Source organism: Epinephelus fuscoguttatus, linkage group LG4 (genome assembly GCF_011397635.1).
Source record: "Epinephelus fuscoguttatus linkage group LG4, E.fuscoguttatus.final_Chr_v1".
Lineage (NCBI taxonomy): Eukaryota > Metazoa > Chordata > Actinopteri > Perciformes > Serranidae > Epinephelus > Epinephelus fuscoguttatus.
The window spans coordinates 7227224-7248670 of record NC_064755.1 but is presented as its reverse complement, the minus strand read 5'-3'; the positions used below and the strand labels follow the sequence as shown (position 1 = coordinate 7248670).

The window sequence follows — 21447 nt, the reverse complement described above, 5'->3', positions numbered from 1 at the left end:
AAGCCAATTCTATTATTTTTTAAAGGTGGTTTCATATGAACTCAAATGAACACATCACAGCTGGTCTTGGTTGGCTAACCTCTCTGAAGCATCTGTCTTGTTCACCACATTTACATCTTTTTATAGGCAAGTTGACGTCTTGTTCAGCACATTTACATCTTTTTATACTTTCAAGGCAAGTTGACGTCAGCTCGCGATTGATTTTTTTCTATGGTCATTTGCTCCAATGGTTATCTCAAGCGTACCTCAAGGGAAGCATAAAATCTTGGTTACCTATGTTAATTTCTCTCCAATTTTGAGTAATATTCCTAGAACCAAGGGCAGGGGAATAATATTCTTGGAACGAGGGACGGATTATCAGACAATACAATATGTCCGGTTGTGAAGATTTTGGTTTTAAAGCTTCTCTTGGTGATTTTCACAGTGGAATGTGCAGCTATATTCTGTAACAATCATTCCCAGCTGCAAAGATGCACAAGACAAGCAAATTAAGACCAATCAGAGCAGACTTTTGAGAGAGGGTTTAAAAGACGGGTGCTTAAACAGAACGACTCAGAGAGTGAATACAGGTGTTCTAACACAGACAATATGAGGTAAATAGTTTTGGAACATTACAGCATGTTACCATACCTAGTGGAAACCTTACATACACGTATGAACCTGAAAATGAACATATTAGGTCCTCCTTAACACGACTTTAGAAGAGTTGGTGTCTCCAGCCAGTTAGTGCACAATACCATGACTGTTCTATCTGCAGGGTCTAACTCAAATTCATCAAATTTAAGCAATTTGACTTTCATTCAAAACACAGCATCAACACTGTTCCTATGCTGACGTCATCGTAAAATGACAAAACTTAATATCCGATGTGCTAATGATCGAGACAAATCAGTCATGAATGCTTTGGCAGAGTGATGGTTCTCCACACACACACGGTGGCAGGAAATGACACAAACAGACGGTATTATAAAGCACACAAAAAAAACAACAACTTTATTTACAAAAACAGACCACTGCCCCCATCCCACAAACCCCTAAATTCAGTGACTACTGAGGAATGCTATGTCTGTGCCTGTGGCTGAGGTTGGGAATTTACAGGACTGAGAAGAACAACACCCAGTGCAAACCTTCAGTGTTCTTCCACCCACTTATTTAGTCTGAGTTCAGCCGTTGTCTAATGCCACAGTATGGCAACAATTGTTGAACCGTGTGGCCTGAGGCTTCGACTGGGTTGGACGTTGGCTTCTGCTTGGTTCCCAATTGCAAGTAAGCAATATGCTTGAATGAACCTGGGGTCAACATGTCACAGACAGACAGGTGGGGCAAAAGGCTACCAAAGATTTCATAATACCATCTTGGACTATGGTATATGCATCATAACAGGTCATTCTAATCAATACACGTTTAAAAAAATCATACCATACAAAAACACATTTGTTTCAATTTAGCTGAGATCGAAAATAAGGACACAACTGAAACACACCTCCTTAATTTACAGACACTAAAAGTATTCTCAGCTTTCAACAGCCCTCTGTCCAGGCAGTGTGACACTCGTCTCTACACTGTGTACATAACGAGACTCCTCCACTTGGCATGAAATAAAAAGCCTTTAAATAAAATGGCTTCACTTGCCCACAGATGATATGGGGTCAGCATGTATGTACTGTTAGGTCTGCAGATGACAGTGGGACAGTTGCTCGTCACGTAATCGGTTGTGTGTGAATTCTGTTCACACAGTTGTGTGTGTGAATGACGCTCATGACAGTCGTCTGTGTGAGAATGCTGTTCACACAGCTGTATGTGTGAATGCAGGTAATTGTGGCAACGCAGTTAAGCAATGTAAAAGAGCTGAAGTGGCCGAGACTTCCTGCCATGTTTCCATGTAATGGTGTCGCTGAACTGCGTTTGGTTTCTGCTGACATCAGCACAGGGGAGGTGTGAAAAACTTCTCAGTAACTGAGTCAGCATGTATGTACGTGTGGGGTGAGGGCAAAACTGAATGTTCACACACGTAGTTTCAAACACAGGTATTTGCGTCGGAAAGGAAGAGGTGCGTGTGAGTTGCATAATGACGGAACGATGTACGGGAATTACAAGCTTGTGACATCTTGTACTGCTGTTCCATGTCCTAAGGCATGCCCACAGTCAACCGTCTAACAATCCCCTACGTGTTTGCCCATTTATGTCCTTAACAGGAGAATACTGTGGCAGAGCAGGATGTGTGTAATGGTCCTAATGAGTGTGTCTCTGTCCACTGCTGCTGCATAAATTTGTATGATTAGAAGGCGTAGCGGGTGCGAATGTCCTCCAGTTTCTTAGAGACCTCAGGGGGCGTTCTGTCCAGCTCTTCAGCCACACTTTTCTGCTTGTGAGGGTCCATACTGTTAAACTGCTCACACAGATCTCCGTCAATCACATTCTGGAGAGAAAAACCAAGAAGACAAAAAATGACTCAGGGCAAGTTGGCTTCTGATAGTCTGTGATGCTGAAGCAGACAAACAGATCAGATGATATGAGATCTTTACAGAAGATAGTAAAGGTGCACTGATTTATCGGCCGAACATTGGTATCAGACGTGATTCACCTTGTTGACTACTTTGGGCCTATATAAGATGCCAATTGCGATGGCAGTGGCCGATGTTCTTCTGTTTTGTCAAATCAATTTTGTGCAGCCTAAAAACCAGGACTCAAGACTAATAGCGTCCCAACATCCTGAGGACAGAAAACCTCTTTGGGACAAACAGAGATCTTCCCTGGGCTGTATGTGGGACAAAAGGACGTAGTAAATTCACGATTGACACACGAGAGATTGCACCCTTTTTTTTCCTGATAATGCTGATAATCAGTGGGGAGAGAGCTAGGTAATATTAGCTGTTACCAGCCCTCAGCCACAACTAATGGCTAAGGTTGCAATGAGTTACATTATGATGCATTCAATCGCTATTCAGTAAAACTGAGAATTTGGCAAAGGAACATTACAGCATTATTATGATGCGCTCAAATGTAGCTTTGTAGAATTTAGTTTTGGCAAAATATTTGAATAAATACAGCTGTTTAAAGGAAAAATTTGTTGATGTATTCACAGCAATATAAAAAAGAGAGGGAATTATCATAAACGTAGTAAAAAGGCTTTTGAAGCACTTATTTTTTTTAACAATGTTTTAAAGTCATTCAATCCTTCATTACACTATGTTTGAATGAGCACAAATTCAATCATATAAATATGAAATAACCATTAAAATTCTTTCACAGGAAAAACATTTCTTATAATGAAGACTTTGTTGTTTCCCTTGCACAACAGGGGGAATAAATAGCAAAAACACCCAAAATAAACACCAAAAAAACCAAAACAAAAACAAACAAACAAACAAACAAAAAAAACACAGTATAATGGGCCACTGGCCTGATCATTGTTTTAAACATTTGTATCAGTATTGGTCCAGAATTTCACAATTGGTTCATTCCAACTAAAAACACACAGACATGTAAAAACAAAACCAACCTTGACTGGGAAGTAGTAGGATCTAAAACTGAGATGGTCTCTGCCACACAGGGGAGGAAACTCAGAGCGCATATGCATCTCTAAATGCTGGAAGAAGTCATGGTCCTGAAGAAAAGAAAGAATAAAGGAAGATTGGATAAAAATCAAATGAGACGGAGATAGTGACAGTGTGTATTTTGCAGGCCACGATGATGCATTAGCCTCTTGTGAGACACAGTGTGTGGATGTTTGTGTTTTACCTCGTGTGAGGTGAATGGAACCAGTATGCCGATGCCTCCAGACAGTGTGGTGTAGACCATGGACTCGGAACCTCCGGGGATCAGAGTGGTTTTCTGGAGGGACAGCACCGTCTCTCCCACGTGGTAGTTCATTATCACCTCAGCCTGGAAAGACAATGGAGGCAGAGAAAGACAGCCATGTGTTTTTGTTGTCTGGTAGAATTCATTCTTGGGATCACTTCAGCAACAGACGGCAATCATTCTTTTCTGACCCCTCGTGGCTTTTTGCTACCTGATGTGATGTGGAACAAAAGTGTTTTCATTTTGAGTGACACTCCATGTGACCTGAAGTGTATTGTTTAAGCAGTATTGGCCTTTGTGTTGGGTGATCTGCTCCACTGTCACATTTTCTATCGTCACCCTGTAAGATTGTCAGTATCAGATTCAATCGCTTGGGGAAATAAAAAATGCAGTCTATTCTGTTGTTAATATTAGATATTAGAGGATACAAAATTATTGTATTTATGAATGGTCTTTAACCACTGACAGATGAATGCTAAAATCAACAAAATAACAGCCAGCAGCATCACAGGCATTTAGTTAAAAAATAAAAATAAAATAGATTGTGTCTCAGCACACTTGTCAAGTTTCTCTTACAGTTTACATTCATGCATTCATGTCTGTGAAAACATGGATGCTTCACACACATTTTTCCGACAGCACAGATCATCTGTACAATCAGCACAGTTTCAAGGTGGACAACCAAGATTAGTGTCACCAATTCAGTATCTGACCAAATGTCTCCCCTTCTGGTATGCAGCAAGCATTGGCCACAGAAGTGTTTTTAGGCACAACATTATAATGTCACGGTGAAGGTGACCTTTGATCTTTTGGATATAAAATTCCATCACTTCATTATTTTATCCTATTGGACATTTGTGTGTTTTTACCTTTGACGGCCAAATTCTGATCAGTTTATTCCTCAGTCCGAGTGAACGTTTGTGTCAAATTTGACGAAACTCCCTTAAGGTGTTCATGAGTTGTCACATTCACAAGAATGAGATGGATGCAAGGTCACAGTGACCCTGACCTTTGACCACCAAAACCTGATCAGTTCATTGTTTAGTCCAAGGGGATGTTTGTGCCAAATCTGAAGAAATTCCCTCAAGGTGTTCTTGAGATATCACGTACAGCTCATACTTTTTTACACAGACAGCGACTCTGCCCCGTTACTACTTCCACTACCAGCTTTAAGGCAAGACAACTCTGTCCCGCCACACTCTGCGATCGTACCCTTTATACTGCCTGGGGAGGCAGAACAGCTGCGCAACATTCCCGCTTTGAGTGTAAAAGGGGCTGCTCTCTCCCTTGCAAGCAGCTTAACAGAAATGACATGTACACTCTTTCTCTCCTCAGCTACATTCAGTACAGGAAACGGCACCATGCCGTCATTTGGTTGGAGTGTGTGCACTTTTATGTGTCAGTGTTGCAAGTGTCTTTATCAGCAGGGGATGCCAATGTAACACTATGATGGCAAATTAAATATTATTTAACTAATATTATTTTACTACTAGTACTAACAATACTAAAAAATAATAATCTAATACATGCATGGGAAAATGAGTCACATATTGCTTTGACACTGGCAAAGTCATTGGCTTCTGGCAATCACTATGATCCCAAAATCAGCTTCTATCAGCAAAAGCCAAATTGGCCCGCACCTCGTTATCCTGTTGTTTTCTACCACACTGAATCACTGGGGACATAATGGGGATTTTGTGACACTGAACAGAAACACATGCTATGAATGAAATAATCTTGTTTCTCTCAACACGATGTAAATGGTACAATGTGGTTTTTGTCTTGACAGTTTTGAGAAACATCTGCTTTATAATTAAAAAAAAGAACATTTAGAGCAACTGTGATTATTAATTTGATGGTGCAGACAGTTGAGAATGATATTTTAATGACCTCTTGACCACCTGTCAGTGACTCTCATTGACTGTAACTTGTAACTTACATCTGTCCAGACTAATGGAATAACAAGGAGCTGCGTTAAACCATGAAAAATCTGATCATATGATATCATGTCTGATATGTCACTGAAGGTCCCAAGATCATCCGTCCTGACAGCTGCAAATATATGATAAAGTACATGACTAGTGGACTCTGTGCCAAGGTCACATAGGAGACACACACTGTCATTCTCCTCTTAGAGGAAATTGGTCCGGATGGTCAGATCTAATCCAATAACCATCAAAAAACCACTTTGTCAATAATTAAAGGTAATAATCAGCATGTACCCTGGATACACAGGCAGCATTCAGGAGCAATAAAACCTCAGTATTAGCAAACTGCATACAGGGCATATGTTACGCTGACACCATGGGACCAAGAAAGCACATAAGACAGACACAAATGAGACCGAAATGTGCAGAAGTTTTGATTATTATTGAATTATTATTGATACCAATGTCATTATTGAGTCTGCTTATCGATCCCACTTTATATGATTCCCTTATGGGTTCTTGATCAATTGTGTGTGTGTGTGTGTGTGTGTGTGTGTGTGTGTGTGTGTGTGTGTGTGTGTGTGTGTGTGTGTGTGTGGTGGGGGGGAGTGAAAAACACGGCATTCCTGGAAGTTAAGCCCATGTTCTCTAGAGGGATGTTTCAGAGTATTGCTGGTGTTACCACTACTTCAAACGATCGTTTTACAGGCATTACAGCACTCGTCATCTTTTTTCTTCAAATAAAGTCACGCTTTGGTCCGTTTTTTAAATGCCATGACTGCCATGACTCAGTGGCATACACACAAGTTTGACGTCATCGTTTTGTTATGTGGTCAGAAAAACATGCCGGCATTAATTAAAGGAACTGATAAGCTCTGAGGCATATGATTCCAATAGATCATACAATGTGGACCTGCTTCTTTATTTCTTCATTCCTATCCCTACTCCAGAGCCCTGAAATAGGAACACAATCTGTTTTTGATCACTTTGGCCAAAAATCGATTGGATTTAAAAAAAACAACAAAAAAAAAACATACTGCACTCCAAGCAGCGTAGCATGGCACTTATGCTGAGCTTGTGTTGCCTTCAGGCGTTGTCACGTAAATAACAACTTCCAGCACTTAAATAGGTCATAGCACAAAACAGCAGCATGTCAAGTGACTTTTTACTTTTATTATATTCAATAAAGTTGTATGTTCCTAAATCTTGAGACACCTCATATGTAAGCTAGACAGACATTTCACCTGCTCATTACTGTGCACACATGTACTGTATGTACTTAGTCCTAAAGAGCCCTTCTGGTGCCAGTAGATACACAGAAACATCCCAGCAGGCTGTGCTTTGCAAGCATACAAAAAAGTTTCACGCATATGAAAATTATTTTTCATGCGTGTGCTTCACCTCCGCTGCTACAACTCCATCCTAGGGGAAACATTGCTGTGTGCGTTTTGTGCAACAGGTGGATGTGGTAGTCTACTGGTAGAGTAGAGAGAGAGCTAAGTAGCGTTGAAGTAGAGTAGAGCAGGGCAGAGAGATGGAAGCAAAATATATTAAACCCGGTGTTAATACAGCAGAACTGGAGAGAGGGGTGAAAAATAAATAGAGGTGGGCATGGGCGCAAAATTATAGATGGAGAATAATTGACACATTTTTCACTTTAAGCCCTGACACTGTCATATTTGTGTAGGAATTAAGCTACAATACATGACGTATGTTGTTTTAATTAATAAATACAGTGTGAATAAAGATTACATAACATAAAAATAACTGCAGTCTTTGTTAATTGATAGCTGCTTAAATTAAACAATTTTTATAGGGCAAGAGAAAAAAAACCTTAGCGTTGAACCCTGGGACAGATCTTGTTTCTGGTTGTTATTTATTCTGGGGGGATTTTTTGTTGTTATCATTGATGTTACTGTTCTGATCTTTATTTAAAAAATGACATGCCTCTTAATTTTTTGCTGCTGTATCAAAAATGGTATCGAGTCTTGAATATTTTCCTGGGTATCGATATCGAGTTTGAAATTTTTGTATCGTGACAACCCTAGTCCAGACTCATATATAGCTGTCAGTAGACAACATTTCAAACATAGGATGCTGCTGCAAAGAAGCTACAAATTCTAAAACGTGGATGATTCACACACAGATCTGTACAATCAGCACAGTGTCAAAATGGAAACCTAAGATTAGTGTCACTGATTCAGTATCTGACCAAATGTCCCCACTTCTGCCCCAGAAAAGTGTTTTTACAGAACGTTATGATGTCACAGTGAAGTTGACCTCTGAGCTTTTGGATATAAAATGTCATCACATCACTTATCCTCTTAGACATTTGTGTGAAATGTTGTCACAATAAGCATATGAATTCTTGAGTTACAGCAAAAAATGTTTTTTGTGAAGTCACAATGACCTTTAACCTCCAAATTCTAATCAGTTCAGTGTTGAGTCCAAGTGGACCGCTATGCCAAATGTTTTGAAGTTCCCTTAAGGCCTTCTTGAGAAATCGCATTCAGGAGAATGGGACAGATGGACAGACAGAGAACCCAAAAACATTATGTCTCCGCATCATTGCTGACGCCAGTGCGGAGGGATACAAGGACGAAGAAAGAAAGAAAGAAAGAAAGAAAGAAAGAAAGAAAGAAAGAGAGAGATGGTGGCCTTGAGCTGAGAGCACAGCATGGGTGAGCGAGCTGAGAGCGACAGAGACAGAGCTGCCATGATGTGAGAAAACCAGGGAATGAGAGAAATAAGACATAATCTTTATATATTTCTTCCCAGCGTCTACCTTTCAAAACAAGTAAATAACCTTCAAGTACTCAACAGATGATTTACTGTGGAGACAGATGCTTAGATTTATTTTCCTCCTCTGCATTTCATTCAGTGCATCCAACTTGCAGCAAAACTATGCAGCAGTAAATCTCACCACAGTGAGACAAAACCTGAAGTGTATTTTTTTCATGTTTTTTTTTTTAGATTGAAAAGGCGGTCAAAGTGAACTGCAGGCTGTAGAGTGTGTTCAACCCTGCAACCACCAGCAGCCCTTGTCCCATCATGTTGCTTTTTCATGCCTCAGAGGACTCATTTACCTAATCTTCAGGGGTCTTTAAACTGTGGTGCAGACACAGATAACACTTGGCCAAAGGAAACGTTCAGTTTCTTGAGAAGCTGCCTCTGGGACTTACACTATTGATAAACTACAGAAAAAAAAAAAAAAAAGAAAAGATGTGCATCATTTGGACCTTATGTAACGAGCCACTTATTTGTACATATAAACTAAATAACTAACATCAGCATTTTGAATCAAAGTCATTCCTGAAAAACAACACTAAGATTCTCTTGCCATGCATGCATCTCTGTGAGGCTGTCATTACACACACAGTCTCACCTCGTCCTGGTCACAAACTGCAGCCTTAAGCCGCTCTCGGGTATGTTGAGAATAAATGAGGCACATATTTGCTGCTGTGGGAGACTCCAGCACAGTGGAAATGTCACCTTAGGCCAACAAAGACTAAGCAGGAAAACTCAAAAGATGTTTTTGTTTCTGAAGTGTTGAGGAGCTGAGGAAAGGAAGTCAGAACAGGGTTGTGCAGGCTTGTGGAAGCAAAGGACTCCCCAGGAGACGGTTAGAAACAACAAGACAAAAATGACCCTCACACACCACAAGACATTTGGGGTTAAGACAGTCAATCCTTTCATTTTGTTCAACAGACAGCTGTGTCTCCCTGACCTTGATCTTTTGAGATACAATAATCAAATAGAAATGGAATGCATCTAATTTAATGTAAGACAGCATTTAGCTGAGCCATGTATGGATAATTAGGTTCATCCAGCCAGATGTGAACACACAAGGCTTTCTGGATACGGACAAATCCAGGCTTCCACACCCACATCTAAATACAGACATGGTACATTTCTAAACTCAAATGAAATTCTCAATCAATGTGCACGGAGACAGAAATAGCTGACAAACACTGTGTCACAAAGACAACTGGGACCAGCTCACAATGTCTAAATCTGAGGGACTTTCCCAGTCCATCTGCTACCTAAACAGTTTTGACCAGAATTTAAATATGGGATGAGTGAAACTGTGTTTTTTCCAAACTGCGCAAGTGTGTGTGTGTACACACTTGCATCTGTGAGAAGGTTAAGCTTGTGGTTGACGATGTTATGCAGTATGTGTATGTGTATGTGTATGTGTGTCATGTCTCTGTGTGCTGGCGGTTGGAGGTCAGAAGAGTGGAGGAGGCAGATTAGTGCGCAGGCTGGACATTCAGACCGTGAGCAGCACCCAGTCTGAATCATTCAAACTTGTGCAGCATGGGCTCAACAGAAACCTGATGTTTCTTCCTTGAACAACTCAAATCCTGAAGCGACTGTTCAAACATTAAAACTCACTTTTGCTCTCTTCATTTCTTTTACTCTCTGTCTTACATATAAATGCTGAGGAGTGGACTGGTCAGACTCTAAAAAATGCACACATAAAAGGTCAGCTCGGTAATTAAGACACTGGTGGCCTGCTCTCAGGTTTTATTGGCTTTTCCGTTATGATCAAGCACTGAATTGTCATCTGTATGCTTTGTAATCTCTTACATAATGTTTAACTCTGATGGTAATTTTTCTATTTCAGACTGTGACCATCAGCACCAGCCAGACAGGCTTGAGCCTGAGCTTGAGTGTTGTCAGAAGATATTTAAGACATTGTGATGATACAACTTACATACTTTCTGTCCTTAATTTAAGTTTTGAAACAAGGACTTTTACTTGTAATGGAGTATTTTTACAATGTGGTGTTATTAGTACCTTTACCGCAGTAAAGGGTTTAAATAGTTCCTCCACCTACCTCTGGCAGCTCATTGTGCTGGCATTACTGTCACTCTCTCCTCACTCTGTTATATGTGAAGCTCCACTTCTCAGTACATTTTCTTTTAACTCTACTTCATGTGTGCTGATTTACTTCAGCAATGTGCCACCACATACTTGCAGACTCTTTGCTGCAATAGCAAATTCTTCTCTGTGGTACCTGACCAGTACTACTGGTAATTGAGCCGAGTAGCGAGCTAGAAAAAGGAAGCTGAACTAGAGTGATAGTAGACAGCAAGGGTCAATCACAGAGCTGCAATACAATTATTGACGGTCATACACTGCATTTTGCCAGAGTCGATGCAAAACAAAATGTGGTCAGTCAAGGGCTGACACCATTTAGCTCATTCAACCTGTGACTTTGTCCCTGCAGACACACACCCAAAATTACAAAAAAAAAAAGGAAATACAAACAAAATGCAAAAAAAGAAATGTTAACAAATGTAACAGTGACACACTGGTAAAATTTCAGAAGTCTAACACGGCAGATGGTTTGGAGAATAATGGCTTTACCTTCTGTGATGCTCCATTAAGGAGGCCTCTGTCCCATAAAGCTTTGTTCCCTGTGGGGTCTTCATCCACATCATCGCTGGTGTTGGGGGGTAGACGCACCTGAGAGAATTAAATAGAGAATGAAGACATGTTTTTATTTAGCTTGTCAGTCCTACTGGGTTCCATGGGTTTTTTGGGGTCCGATCACTGCTGATGTTTTTGAGCCTAATGAGAGGAAACTGTAGCTGCTCAGGAAGGGACATGGAGGGGAAAAAAATGTACAATTGTGCCAAATCTAATGCACCATATACTTTATAATTCATATTGTATTCCAGCGTATTCTTTCTCTGCTATATGACAGTCCAATCACAGATTCAGACAGCCAACACTCCCCAACCCCAAACTTACAATGCTGATGTTGCCAAACTTGTCAGCGGAGGCCATGGTGTCATAGTCGAGCAGACAGGCTGTGGTTACCCAGCGGGGATATGTGTCATCAGCAAAGATGATGAGCTGGTTCTCATTGCGTCGGTAGCGCACCCAGAACAGGCTCTCCTGCACGTCAGAGACGATCACACGCTGGCCTATTGTATGGATGCCAGTCACCAGGTTGGGAACGTGCTAAACAGGAGAGACATAAAATACACTCAATAAAGTACACTCAAAAGACATGACATGTATATTATGTGGAACAATATCTCCTTTTTTGCACAAGGGAAACGTGATGAGATGAAGCCCTGTTCTGTGAGCAGCTTGATGTGCAGCACTGTTCATTGTTCCTGCTGGTTATTCGTTAAAACTGATTCAGTTACAGACTTTTTTGGAGGACATAATAAATAAGGGAGGGACCAAACAGGTAGGAAAGAAATATTACAAGCACAATGATCGCCTGGCGTACAGCGCCCAACAATCCGAGTACACATAGGTCCAACTGCAGCACATTCAGTTGTGCGTATGTGGTCTTCAGTCAAATGCATCAGTGTGCCTTTGTACTCTGTGCAGCTTCATTACAAACAAAAACTGTTCTGTGTATTTGTGTCTCACAACCTCACAAACATGGCAAATGCATTTCCTGCCTCATAAAAGATTTGCAAAGCTTGTTTTTATTTCAGATTGGCTATTTAACAGGCTAAAAACTGTGTATACACACGAGACAAGATGCAAATGACACAGGAACCCACTGTGCACTCATTCAAAACTGATCAAAATGTTACTCCTCAGTGCCACCAGTGCTCAGAAACTCTGAAGGATATCTTTCGGAAAGTGACATAAATACTAAAATAAACAGTCTCTGCAAACTCAAGCACATGAATGTGACCACGTTGACCCCAGTCAGTTATCACACTGATACTTAGAGAAGTCCTCTGCCTGAAGGTCGTTTATTCTTTGTAGAACAAAGAACAGATGATAACTTCTGTCCTTACAAGCCTGTGCACCTTTGCTGTGATTCATTTTAAACTGCTTCAGAATTACATTTGATCTACAAAGGAAGAAACGGAAGAGCAGGAGACTCATAATTGAATCAAACAATTAAACTCATTTAAACCAGTGCTGTCATGCACTGTTGGATAAAAATAACATCTTTGAGGGAAAAGCCAGTGTCCCAGGTTTATCTCTACTGACATTTACCAACAAATTATTTGAGGTTACCCACAGACAGGCGGATCAATGGCTTATTTAGTTTCTAAAACGGTAAAGATAATACAGCTTCAGTTCTATTATTCTGGACAAACCTCTACTCAAGCTGCATTTATCACATTAAGTCATGAGGAGAAATTGGGTTTAAACCATACTGACTTTTGAACTGCTTTGCCTAGTACACAGTGTGACTGTTGGACATACTCACATCAACAGCTCAAAGAGAGGTTGAGTGTTTGGGTCCTTGCTTTACCTTGTTTTCACACTTGCGAAGCAGCTTCTTCTTGCCCAGGTCGTAGATTCTTAGAAGTTTCCCAACTCCCACCAGGACTCGTCCCTGGAACGGAGCAATGGCCAAAGGCACGTCCTCGACTGGGGTCTGCCAATCAAAACACAATGAATTATTAAAATGCAGCTGATTACATTCTTTTAGGCAACGCTCAGGAGAAGTTAGGTTGAGATGCAGCATGTTTGTTTGAGCAGAAACAGCTCATATTATTTGAGAGATAGAAAACCTCCTTTTTGAAGATGTACCCACTGTCTAATGAAAAACAGTGTGACACAACTCACTCTTTCGATTATAACTGTGATTGAAGGTGTGAAGATAAAGAGCAGGGCTGTACCTAATAATATGAAGCTTCACTTGTAACATTGGTATTTGAATTCTAACTCAACATTCGAATGCTGAGCTGCTTTTTTGGTTTTGCACAAATAATCTTTCTGTTTAAACCTTGTATTTCTGCATAGTTGCAGTTAAGATTAGGCCACGCTAATATTATTAGCATTACACTAATTGTAGAATTAGATTAAAGTGGTGGCTGCATAGGTTTGTTTTTGACTCATGTGATCCAAACATTTCCAAAAAACTTCAGTGTTACAAAGTCAAAAAGGCAGACTCAGCTGAAACTCGAATTACTGCCTCATGGTTGTATGCTTCCACCAACAGGTCAAGTTGCAGTTTACATCCCCGTCTGTCCAGACTCATATGTAGTCATGACAACAGACAATGCTTCATATATCGAAGTTGCTGCAAAAAAAAGCTACAAATATTAGAGCGTGGGTGCTTCACAGAAATCTTCAACCACGCAGCATAGAAGATCTATACAATCAGCTCAGTCTCATTTGTGTCACCAATTCCTTATCTGACCAAATGTCTCTACTTCTGTTGCTAAATTATGACACTGAGTAATGGCAAGAAAAGTGTTTTCACGCAACTTTATGATGTCACAGTGAAGTTGACCCTTGATCTTTTGATTTAAAAAAGCATCAGTTCATCCTTGTATCCTACTAGATATTCGTGTGAATTTTTTTGTCATAACAGGCATATGAATACTTGAGTTATGACCAAAAATTGTGTTTTGTGAGGTCACAGTAACCTTTAACCACCAAAGTCTAATCAGTTCATCCTTGAGTCCAAGTGAACGTTTGTGCCAAACATGAGGAAAATCTCTAAAGTTCCTGATGTTAACGAAAATGGGATGAACAGATGGTCGTATGGAAAACCCAAAGACATAATGCTTCCGGCCGTGGCCGAATAATCTTCTATCTGTGTGTATTTGCATGCGTCATCTGCACCAGTAAAAAAGAAAATGTGTTGTTTCGACCAGTTAGACTCATCTAAAATATCTGATCTGGTTAAGTGGTTGGGAAATTCCTCCAATGTGAACACCACTGTGTAATACAACACTCCTGACTCATTTCCCTTCTTAATCCACATCAGGTAACAAATGCATGTGGGCTGATTCACCCTGATGGCCTCCACCCTGCTTGAGTTTTTGGGGAATTGCCCGGAGAGAAGTGCATGGTGCCAGAGGCATTAACATCTGTCCTTAAAATTCTAATCATTGCTGTCCCACCTGTTGCACTCTGATGACCCTTCTCTCTCGTCCATACCTCAGACCTCACAAGATGCAACCTGCTAACTTGCATTTCAATAATAGAGCACAGTTTTGTGCTTTGCCTCAACCTAAATGGTCATGTGATATGATTCCTCTTCCCCCAAGGTAGAATGAGTATCATGTCAGTCACACTGGCTGCATTCCGTATTCACTTCCTGTGCATATTGTTTTTTTTACTTAGGCTTTAATCACAAAATTGTCACTTTAACTTTGAAACCAGACTTAGCCAAAATCACCCAGCTGCAGATCTACATGTTCTTGGTCTGTTGCTTAAGTACAGCATAGACGTAGTCTAGACCTACACACTGCGTAAACGTTCTGATGTCACCACCTACAGGCAAAGACAGGGCAGCAGCGGTGCCATCTGCAGTAAATAAATGTTGCAGTTTTCCCTTTCTGTTGTCTGCTGTATGTGAATGGATGACTTTGACTGTTGCAGTCCAGTTCCTTGAACTGCTTTGCATGTATAAACAAGTATCCAAGACAAAAAAACGAATTGGCTTTCCTGTAGCAATATAGACATAATTTCAATTGAATTCAGTGAAGTGTCAAACCCACCTTGTGCACAAACTCCAGTTTCTCCCCTCCGCTGATGAGCCGATAGGTGTAGATAAAGCCACCGCCCACTGATCTGGGGTTGAGAATCATGTCTCTGGCAACGCCCACCAGAACATACCAATCATCTCCTGTGTTGGGGAAACGACACACTGCAACGCTGAAATGTATCAAACACAGGGAAAAGGAAAGGTGTCAGATATGGGCTCTCATGCAGTTTTTTGACAAAGAATTAAACAAGATGGAAAATTAAAATCAAATAATACACAACATCCAACACAGAAATAAAACTACAGACATTGACAGATTTCCATGTAAGTGACCTGTTCGTTAACCAAGCTAACACCACAGAGACTGCAATACTTCATGCAAAGGTCTGACGAAATATCAAAACAAATTCTGTTTGTCAGATTTTTGAGTGTGCTGAGAAATACTTGCTGGTGACTGTAAATGTATTAATCTATGCTATAGAAAAGATTCATCTGTGCCTTCAAAACACAGACCCGTCATGCTTCCTATAGACTCCACATGCATTTAGCTAATAAGATAATAAAATGCATATTTATGTTGCTGAAAGGTGACTACTTACTATTTACAACTGTTCTGAATCTAAAATATTCTTTATCTAACAATATCATGTAGAATAAAACTTGACTGAACTTGTCAGCAATGTTTATATCAATGTGCTACATAGAGACAGACTTTTAGGTTCAAGTATTTCAATTAAATTAAATTGATAAAATGTGGAAAAAATGTAAAAATAAATACTACATAACTATTATTATGAGTGAAACCAAAAAGCTGCTATTAATTAATTCACTATTACTGTTGCACCTATGCTAACTGTGCTTGCTGTCAGTGCAGAGAAGCAGTTCCTGCGGAAAAGAAAGATGATAATGCAACACAGCAAAGGGATGCTCCGATTTATCGGTCAAACATCAGTATTGGCCAATATTCCAAATGTTGACTGCCATCGGCCTTTTGGCAAATAAGATGACATCCACCGACGGCAGTGGCCGATGCTTTTCTGTTGTGTCACATCAGTTTGTGCAGCCTAAAAAGCAGGGCTCAAAACTAACGTCTCATTGTTGAGGGCACAATATAAACTGTCTTTGGGACAAACACAGATCTTCTTTAGGTGACCTATGGGATAAAAGGCTGCAGTAAAGTCAAAATCGACTCGCTAGGGGATGCACCCACTTTCTTCGTTTTTCAAATTGTTATGAACATTTACTTTCTCTCAGATTTTGGTAGATGCTTAATAAGATGCCCATCTTTGATATCATACATGCATTTTTACTATTTTAAGCCAAGCTTTCAATGACAGTCAATTATAGTTTAGAGAAAGAAAGAAAATCAGGACTGGCCAAAATCGAAAGGTCAGACTTGTAAAAAAATCGGAATTAACCCAAAAAAATTGCAATCATTGATTCTCTGGTACTTAACAGCCTCTCTTTCTTAAAACTAGGGACAAAACCAACTCTCTCTCTCCTCACCCGTCAGTCATCAGATTATGAAAGACATTAAATTTTAAAGCACAACGGTTCTGTTTTTGCAGCCCAAAAGATTTCTTTATGGCTGCTGGTCAAATTGAGATAACAAGGAAACAATTTATGAGATGCTGACAGTTTTTGAGACTCTCCATCAATGTGAAAGGCATAATAATCGGGAAACAGCCCAGGGTCAGACTCTGGACGTCATCACCACTCTACGCACACACCACTTAGAACTTCAGGCTGTGACACAATGTCATGCAAAACCTTTTCTTCAGCATTAAGTGCTTATGTTTCACACTGTGAACAGTCCAGAGTTTCACTTTTTATTTTACAACAGGATCTCTACCCAGCCTCCCACTCACTTCATCATTTCATGACACTTACAGCTTCACTATAGCCATCTGTAAACAAACAACCCACTTATTAAACAGAAGGCTGAACTCTGGCTCAGTTGTATCATGCCATTCCAAAAACTTGCTTCTTTTGTCCTTTGTTCATCTCAAGTGTTCTCCTTCAGATATCTCAGAATTTACATTTATTGATATTACTACCTGGGAGGCACAATATATACTGGGCCGATAAATGATGAAATTATAGCCAATAAATGAAGCCAAATTGCTTTTATTGACTTAATAAGGGCAGCTTCTACACATCCTGATAAAGTAAGTGGCGCTGGACACCTTTGAAGTTGGTTTGCCGGCTGCAAATAAACACAGAGAGGAAGAAAAAGCGCAGCACGCTGACTAGAGAGCCAAACATGTCACCGTTTTTCACAGTTTCAGAGAAAGACGATGCGATGCACCGAGAAGCTGAGCCCCAACAGTCCAACTCTGCGTCAGATTAGCAAACTTTCTGCTGCGGATAAACAGATTAGATGCAGCACTGAAAGACTGTCTCTGGAACATTAGCATGAGCTAACACAGCAGAGGCGGCTCACATCCAACACTGAGCCTTCAATTAACTCTCTCTCTAACAGTGCTCCTAATGAACCGTCCAGCTCCACAAATAGAAAGTCGGAATGTGGCAGCAGATGTTTTAAAAGTCAATATAAAATTTCTATCTTTGATTCACATGATGAAATGCCCCAAAATGATCACTTTAACTGTGCTGCCCTTACCTGATCGTTTGAACAGCGCATGGTTATTACACAATCTTGAATCGACAGATGGAGTTGGGTTGCAGAACGAAGCGGTCATGTGTGAGGGTGGCAGAGTGGATGTGATATTGCATGTCGCAGTGCCAATTCCGGAGCAGGACTTAAAAATTAGACACATTCAGGACTCTGCGTTTGACTACACAGCAGCCCCATCACTATGACAACAAATAATTATGCATGTCTATAGGCTCTGGGTGTGTATGTATGTGTATTTCAGACCAATGTGTGTATAAGGTAAAAATAACAGAGTGAAAAAAATGGTTTCCCAAGAGGGATTAATAAAATGGTAATTCTTGTTGAGCAAGCATCTTGGTAAATCTACTCTGGGTTCCTTCCTTGACCGAAACTCTATACTATGGCACTAAGTCTTGTTTTTGGTTATATTTACATAATTCCTTTTTTTGCTGTCAGTCTGTCTGTTCATCCATTTCTCATCTCAATACAATTTTGTACTTTTCCATTTGTATGAAGAAATTAAATTAAACCTGCTCACCTGAATGCAGCTTCGTTCTGTTCTAGCTGCACCTGGTCCAGTGTTGTACCCTGTATGGGGTTGACAAGACGCACCAGTGAGGCCCACTGTCCTGCTCCAGCTTTAGGTGCGCCAAAAATGGCTTCTGGGAGATTCTCATTGAGGAAAGCAGCTGCCATTTCAGCAGCCAGTTCTCTTTCGTCCTCACCAGCAGCCTCCACCATCTCCTGTAAAGGCAACGCAGAGCAGGTCAGCTGAAGGGATACCACAGGATCTTTCCCCCCCCCATTACCAGGTGACTGAAACATTCAATGGGACACACTGAATCAAAGCCCACTGCCTTAGTTCCTTCATAACCTTAGAGGTAATTAACATTGTCAGTTTGTCTGTGTTTAATGTAAATACCCGTCCTTTCACCTGATTCCACCTCATGCAGGCTGCAGCGATATTTTTTGGTGTCCTCTGATTGGTGGACTCTTGCCTATTGACACGTATACTACAGCTGAAACAGTTGGTCATTCAACCTTAAATTAGTCAGTAACTATTTTGACGATGGGTCCAGTCCTTTATCAAGCAAAAATGATGAATTTTCCTCTATTCTCAGTGTATTATTTAAAATTAAATTTAAATAAAAAATGTTTTTGCAATCAATTGAGCGATCTGAAGATGAAACTGTGATGAGCATTTTCCCGCTGAAATAATTAGCAGATGAACAGATAATGAAAATAATTGTTAACTGAAGTCTTGATGTATCCATGTGTGTTGTGATATTGATGAAATTAAAGGGTGCTGCTTCCCACAAGGTCATGTCTGGCTTGTGTTTTGCCTCGTGTGGCGTACCTTCTTAACTCTGATCATGTATATGCAGAGTGAACTAAATATGTGTAAAAATAAATAAATAAGAAATGGAGAGAGGAGGTGTGTTTTGATATGAATAATGGTAAAACAGATGCACATTTCTTTGTCTATTTTTCTTTTATAATAACGTGTTCTTTTGTTTCGAACAAGACATTTTTTCTACTGAGAGATGATGGCTTTTCCTGCAGCCTGGGCCACTGCACTGACCATGACTCACACTGAAACTATGACTGGAACCAAAAAGAATCAACAAAGCAGTCTCATAATTCTTAAGTTTTTGGGTCCATTTACAAATAAAATGGCTGAACATCCCAAACAAAACTAAACACATAGGCTCAGTGCTCTCTGCTCCAGTAATCTGGTCCTTAGCCACAGCTAGCTGCTTATGCATAAAGGAAACACTGAGCTCCTATCAGGCCTTGGCTTACAATACTTGAGATGTCAAAAGGGGGACTTGATGCTCAGCCTGGGTGGTCTCTGCACTGTAAATCAGGGTTTCCCCCAGAAAAGCTGTTGGGCCAGGTGGCCAGTGTCTTTCTGACAGAGGCCAACAACAGACTTTCTTTATGATTTCTAAGTTAACAATGCAGCTAAGTTAAATTAAAATAAATTTTTTTTTCTGTGTAAAAAGCAGCATTTGGTCCAATATGCATAAGGAATGTAATGCAGCTTTGGTGCGTATTTATGGGTGACTGAAATAGAGGGGCAAAAGATTTTGCATAGGGCCCTCACAGAGCTAAAAACGGCCGTGCTAGCTGGTGTGTTTACTGGAAGAGATGCAGCTGTTGTAGGGAGAGGAGCAGTGTGTTGCCAAGGACTAAATGCAATGAGGAGATTTCATTGCAACCTCATGTCCCACAGAGGATGAGAGGGAGCAAGTAAGTGGTTAACCTTAGTAACATGATTTGAGCTGTTGCAGAGATGTGACTCCTCATAGTTCATGTAACGTTATCATCAGCTCAATCACTGAAAATGCAAACGCCAGCTGCTGTCTCGTTAGCTAGCATTGTCTGTCACAGCTGTAACTGTCATGAGGTCAGAGCCTGGCGGCCCTGTGCTGTGTGTTAGTCTGTGTGCGCTTGTGCTTATGTCTGCAGTCAGCTTTATTTTCATCACTATTCATTGTAATATTAACAGGGTGTTTTTCTTCATTCTCTAGGCTCCTGTCGTTAGCAAAATCTTGAATTTATTTAATTATTTTTTTTCATTTTAAAAGAATTCCCCAATGCTTAAGCTGGGCGGGGGCTCAGGCTTGCAAAACACTGGTGGACACCCTGCTAAAAGCTCTGGATACTCAGTCATTTGTCATTGTGCCTTGCTGTAGTCTGTCTCTGTTAAAGGAGTGTTTTTGGGCACAAGGTCTGTAGTCTGACATAGACAGGACCAAACATGATGCACAAGAAACCCGAAGGATGGTGATAGTGGATGACTCTTAAAGGGGACACAAGAAAAATAGAGCAAAGTGTCTGTTACAGTGCCTTTCTTTTTAGGCCTTAACCTGGAAAAATAATTACAGATCTATAACCAATAGACCAACTCTCTGCTCAAATAACTGTTACTGTCAGGGGACCAGGAGCAGAGTTTAGTTTGCTGTTAAGGTCATAACACCATCATTTTATTGACACTGTAATTCATACCTCAGCCATTTGCTGCTTTCTCTGAGCTTTGGTTGCCTCGGTGTAGGCATTGTGGTCAGTCTCGATCAAAATCAGGTTGTTGGTCTCGGGGTGGATGACAAATTTCCTGGGAGTGTACTGCAGAGGAAAGGCCACCTGGTTGAAGACAGCTCCTAATTTCTCCAAAGCCAAGATTCTGATGGACAGATGATAAGAGAAAAGAAGGGAAAGAGAGAGAAGGTTACAAATCATTTCACTCACAGGTCAACCTCAGATTTGTGCTCACTGTTGGACCACCATCACAACACTAGATGGAGGTGTCATACAGTAATAGGCAGAGTGGTGCATATATATATATATATATATATATATATATATATATATAGAGAGAGAGAGAGAGAGAGAGAGAGAGAGATCTTTTTATTCAATCTGTGATACAGAGCAAAGGCAGAATGGTTCAACCTCTAAGACAAAAGTGAGACTACTGTTATGCAACTAGGGCTTGGTGATATGGAGAAAATCAAATATCACTATATTTTTTGTGAAATTCCTTGATTTTTTATAGTGCAACAATATTGTAGGGTTGACTATTGGTGCTTACAAAATTAGTGTTTGGATTAGTAATCATCAGTATAACTGCTAAGCGGGTAAAGCAAGTAATTAAACAGTTTGCACAG

General features: G+C 40.4%; 1 protein-coding gene across 1 annotated transcript in view; it reads right to left on the bottom strand.

Annotated features, from left to right (window-relative positions):
- Window positions 1-964: 964 nt before the first annotated feature.
- The window catches only part of sf3b3 (splicing factor 3b, subunit 3), a 35384-nt gene continuing 14901 nt past the window's right edge, over window positions 965-21447 (bottom strand). The window contains exons 19-27 of the mRNA XM_049574720.1: window positions 20792-20966; window positions 18318-18523; window positions 15176-15332; window positions 12973-13098; window positions 11490-11702; window positions 11103-11201; window positions 3742-3885; window positions 3503-3607; window positions 965-2419 (exon numbers count right to left, since the gene is read on the bottom strand). Coding sequence (XP_049430677.1) covers window positions 2279-2419; window positions 3503-3607; window positions 3742-3885; window positions 11103-11201; window positions 11490-11702; window positions 12973-13098; window positions 15176-15332; window positions 18318-18523; window positions 20792-20966 — 1366 coding nt within the window. The 3' untranslated portion in view covers window positions 965-2278. The remainder of the gene's footprint in view (window positions 2420-3502; window positions 3608-3741; window positions 3886-11102; window positions 11202-11489; window positions 11703-12972; window positions 13099-15175; window positions 15333-18317; window positions 18524-20791; window positions 20967-21447) is intronic.